This window comes from Nannospalax galili, unplaced genomic scaffold (assembly GCF_000622305.1).
Source record: "Nannospalax galili isolate Female #2095 unplaced genomic scaffold, S.galili_v1.0 scaffold461, whole genome shotgun sequence".
NCBI lineage: Eukaryota > Metazoa > Chordata > Mammalia > Rodentia > Spalacidae > Nannospalax > Nannospalax galili.
Genome location: NW_008349975.1, coordinates 1,577,190 through 1,581,478, shown reverse-complemented (window position 1 = coordinate 1,581,478; position 4,289 = coordinate 1,577,190). Strand labels below are relative to the sequence as shown.

The 4,289-nt window shown below is 51.0% G+C and overlaps 2 protein-coding genes across 2 annotated transcripts in view; one reads left to right on the top strand and one right to left on the bottom strand.

The window, feature by feature from the left end:
- Window positions 1-254, bottom strand: part of LOC115072696 — a 14,025-nt gene extending 13,771 nt beyond the window's left edge. Inside the window, exon 1 of the mRNA XM_029570433.1 lies at window positions 123-254. The gene's annotated coding sequence lies outside the window, so the exon portion shown is untranslated. The remainder of the gene's footprint in view (window positions 1-122) is intronic.
- Window positions 7-2,680, top strand: Hand2 (heart and neural crest derivatives expressed 2). Its single transcript, XM_008847138.3, has 2 exons — window positions 7-623; window positions 1,971-2,680. Exons 1-2 carry the CDS (start codon window positions 69-71, stop codon window positions 2,067-2,069), a joined length of 654 nt encoding a protein of 217 aa, XP_008845360.1. The 5' UTR covers window positions 7-68; the 3' UTR covers window positions 2,070-2,680.
- The last annotated feature ends 1,609 nt before the right edge of the window (window positions 2,681-4,289 follow it).

Here is a 4,289-nt window from a genome sequence, read left to right as displayed (position 1 = left end):
AGGCCCGCGTGGAGGGTGCGGCGGGGCTGCGCGCACGCTGGGGCGCCTGGAGGCCCACGGAGAGCGAGATGAGTCTAGTGGGGGGCTTTCCCCACCACCCCGTGGTGCACCATGAGGGCTACCCGTTCGCCGCCGCAGCCGCCGCCGCTGCCGCCGCCGCCGCCAGCCGCTGCAGCCACGAGGAGAACCCCTACTTCCACGGCTGGCTCATTGGCCATCCGGAGATGTCGCCCCCCGACTACAGCATGGCCCTGTCGTACAGCCCCGAGTATGCCAGCGGCGCCGCTGGCCTGGACCACTCCCATTATGGGGGAGTGCCGCCCGGCGCCGGGCCTCCGGGCCTGGGGGGGCCGCGCCCGGTGAAGCGCCGGGGCACCGCCAACCGCAAGGAGCGGCGCAGGACTCAGAGCATCAACAGCGCCTTCGCGGAGCTGCGGGAGTGCATCCCCAACGTGCCCGCCGACACCAAACTCTCCAAGATCAAGACGCTGCGCCTGGCCACCAGCTACATCGCCTACCTCATGGATCTGCTGGCCAAGGACGACCAGAATGGCGAGGCGGAGGCCTTCAAGGCCGAGATCAAGAAGACCGACGTGAAAGAGGAGAAGAGGAAGAAAGAACTGGTCAGTACTGGGGCGCAGAGGGTGGTGAGGGGCTCGGGAATCAGGGGACCGCTGCTCTGAGAAATAGCTCTTTGGCTGCGTGGAGCGCCAAGGTTGTTTGCACCAGGTTGTAGTGCGGAACGGTTTCCTGCATGTGCAAGAGAGGTGCTGGAGGATGTCAGCTGAAGTAGGTGGCTTAGGCGCTGCCCGCTTCTGCTCCTCCCTCTGAATTTTCACTGTTCGGGTGGGCATTTAGGACCGGCCTTCCAAGCTGTGGGAACTGACGGATCTCCAGTCGCTCTTCTCTGTCTTGTCTCTCCAAGCCACCATTTGGCTTCCATTCCAACCTTTCTTTCAAATATTTCTAACCTAAGTTACCCATAACCTCTCAATTCCAATTATTTTACTTTAGATCGCATTTCCCACCCCAAAAGCAAGACTGAAACTGACTCTGAACCCTAAGAAAGTTTTATGCTAGTTCTTTCTCATTACTATGTCCTGAAGAGGTATCGGTAAGCATGAAGTAACTTTAACTTTAAAATACAGCCTCAGTTTCTCTTTGGCTGTGAAGTTAAAAATGTAATTTCCCAAAATTTATTTGTCAGTATTTCTAATTTTATGTGGATGAGCTTGTGCTTTCTAAGAGCCAAATGATAAACTTTATGTCCATTGTTATTCACTGCAACGGGAAATTATATCGGGCAATCTAAAGTTTTCTCGGATCCTTAACCAAGTCCCTGTAAAGTGGTGCTATTCAGGACATGGACTTGGTCAGGAAGACCCTGAGAAAAAGTTCCTTTGTGGAGTTTTTGTTTTGGGGGTGCTGGTGTGGTGGTGGTGGTGTGTGTGTGTGTGTGTTTTCCTTTGGACCTTGAGGCCCTTTGATCGCTGCAGAATGTGGTGCTCTCTCGAATAACTGAATAACCGGAGCATTCTGGGGCCTTGGAGGAGAGCCTGCTGAGCTAAGGCACAGAGCCGTTGGCTGGCGGCTGAAAGGCCCAGTCCTTTGGATCTAGGATTGCTATTGAAAACAGAAAGCTAATTTAGCACCAACCTCTGCTTCCTCTCCTACACAGTCAAAGAAAAAAGAGAGACCCTTGGCTTCTCCATAAACGACTAGAAATAGGACGGTTGTTTATAAACTTGCCGATTGGGTTTGAACGTTGCAGCGCGGAGGCCTTGGCGGTATCTAGGGCAGTGCAAACCAGCGTAACTTTTCGTCAGCTCCCGGATTTGAAGTGGTCCCCCTTTCTAGCCTTTCCCTCACAGGCTCTCGGCATCTTCTCAACAGGAAAGCTCTGGGGTAGCTAGAACAAGGTATCTGAATTTCTCTTTTCATTTGTCTTGTCCACCTCCCTTTCTGCACAGAACGAAATCTTGAAAAGCACAGTGAGCAGTAACGACAAGAAAACCAAAGGCCGGACAGGCTGGCCGCAGCACGTCTGGGCGCTGGAGCTCAAGCAGTGAAGAGGAGGAGAAAGAGGAAAGCAGCGAGTGAGCCGGGCCAAGGCTCCAGATGCAGACCCAGGACTCCCGGCAAGCTCTTGGGCTCCGCTCTGAGGACTTCTTGCAGTTGGATCATCCGGTTTATTTATGTGCAATTTCCTTCCCCCCTCTTCTTGCCCCCCTTTGAGGCATCCGCTCCCCACCTCCCCCTCAAAAAAAATGGATATTTGAAGAAAAGCATTCCATATTTTAATATGAAGAGGACACTCCAGGTTGGTAAGGGATCCCAACATTCTATGTGCGTGAATGTTTCCCTTTGGCTGTGTAGACACCAGCGTCGCCTCCTCTCCCACCTACCCCTTCCAGATAAAGACAGTGAGTGTATCTTTAATATTTGGGTATAAATATTCCTGGGGATTATAAAGTTTTTATTTCAAAGCAGGAAACAAGGCCCCTACCATTTCCTTTGGGGTCGGTTATCTAATGCTGTCTTCATATGTTGTTCCGTATTCGAAGATGTTTCCAACTTGTTTTGTGCACTTCCGTCCTCTAAAACTAAGTGGAATTTAATTAATATTGAAGGTGTAAACGTTGTAAGTATTCAATAAACCACTGTGTGTTTTTTTTTAAAACACCCTTATCTTTTAATGGTTGATACCTCAAAAGAAATTTTTGAAAACAACGCTGTTATACTTGTTTTCATGATATTTAAAATATTCAGAAGTAAACTAAGTTATAATTGCCTCCAACTTTATTTGAAAGAGTCAGTGATTCTGATCAATCAATATGACCTGAGGTTCCCTAGGTAGGAGAGGTCCTATTAAAGAAAAGTGTCCCTGGTGAAAATCCTGTCCAAAGGCCTGGTTCTAACCAGTGCTGTCCCTTTTCTTCTTCTGCCAACCCCCAGGAGACCCTTGAGTGGTTTCTAGGAGTGTTTGAATGGGAGAACAGCCTGCCCTTTGTGCAGAAGGTAGAAAGGTGTCCTTGTTTCACAGAAATCCGATGCTGTTTGTCGGGTGCTTGGGTTTGTTTTAGGGGAGTGCGATGCCGTTTGTGGGGTGCTTGGGTCTGTGTTTGGGGAGCTCGTTTTCTATGGTGGACGTGTGAGGAGGATCCCAGGCCTTATTACAACCGCAGGAAATTGTCTAGGGTGTTTAGTTCAAAATACAGGGCTTTCATCCAAGAATTTAAAAAAGACAGAGAAAAAAGAGAGGAGGAGGTTTTGCTTGTAGTCTATCTAGATCGGAAGATTCTCATCTGAGCACGGGCGGTGGGGGGGGGAGGCTTTTGAAAAAGAGTATGATTAGGTAACAAGGAATTTTACGTCAAGTAAGAAATCGCGAACAAGACCACAGATTTAAAGGGGGGCCAGGGGTTGGGTTAGATTTACAAGGAGCTACAAGGAACTCAATATTAACTATGCGGTGTCTGAGGTCCTCGCTGCTGCAGCGAGAGTAAGCGGCAACCTCCCCGGGCTACTAGCAGCCCGGAACTTCACTCTGTCGGGGGCTTTGGTCTCCCAGAATCCGGTAAGGTCCGGAAAGAAAGTCCCTGCGGCCTGCTTTTCCCAAGGGCTTGACCAGAGCTTCACTCTGCTCAAGAAACAGAGAAACCAAAGTGCTATAAAGAACTGACTCTGCAGGGGTGGAGGATGAAGGAGGAGGGGAGGCATGGGGGGAGAGAAAAGGTGAAACGTATTAAAAAGCGGTTTGTTTCATGAAACGCCACATATATAAATCTGGTGTTGGAAAGGCTTGCCAAAGGGTTTCCAGCTTGGAAGCCATTCTTGGGGTGATGTTCGCACCTCGCCTGCGGGCACAGACCCTCGTGGGTTCCCACGTCTCACTCTTGCCTTCCCTGACCCGGCCGTCTGCAGTCAGCTGGACCAAGCCAGCGTGGGCGAATCCGCAAGTGCTGCGGGAGGGGGCAGAGGGGGGGAATTGAGCGAGTGGCGCTACGGACTTCTGCCCGCGGCTGACAACGTGAGGGCGAGGGGTTACAACAACTCGGCCAAAGCGATCTGAACTTTCTCCCCTCAGGTCAGCCGGCGCAGAGCGGACCTGGCGAGCTAGGGGCTGTGTTTACAGACACTTGCCTTTGTTTATATCACTGGGGGGGGGGGGGGGTTTTTTTAACGCACTTTTTTTTTTTTTTTACCCCGGGGGGGGGGGGGGGAGAGCGCCCAGGTTTTCTGGAGTTCTCTGGATTCTTGTCAGTTTGACCAAATGACTTTCTCTTCTT

What these genes read in the sequence shown, in the direction of transcription:
- Hand2 (XM_008847138.3), top strand. Translation starts at nt 69, where the DNA reads ATGAGTCTAGTGGGGGGCTTTCCCCACCACCCCGTGGTGCACCATGAG. An exon ending in AGAAGAGGAAGAAAGAACTG is followed by an intron (nt 624 to 1,970) that starts GTCAGTACTGGG and finishes CTTTCTGCACAG; the next exon opens with AACGAAATCTTGAAAAGCAC.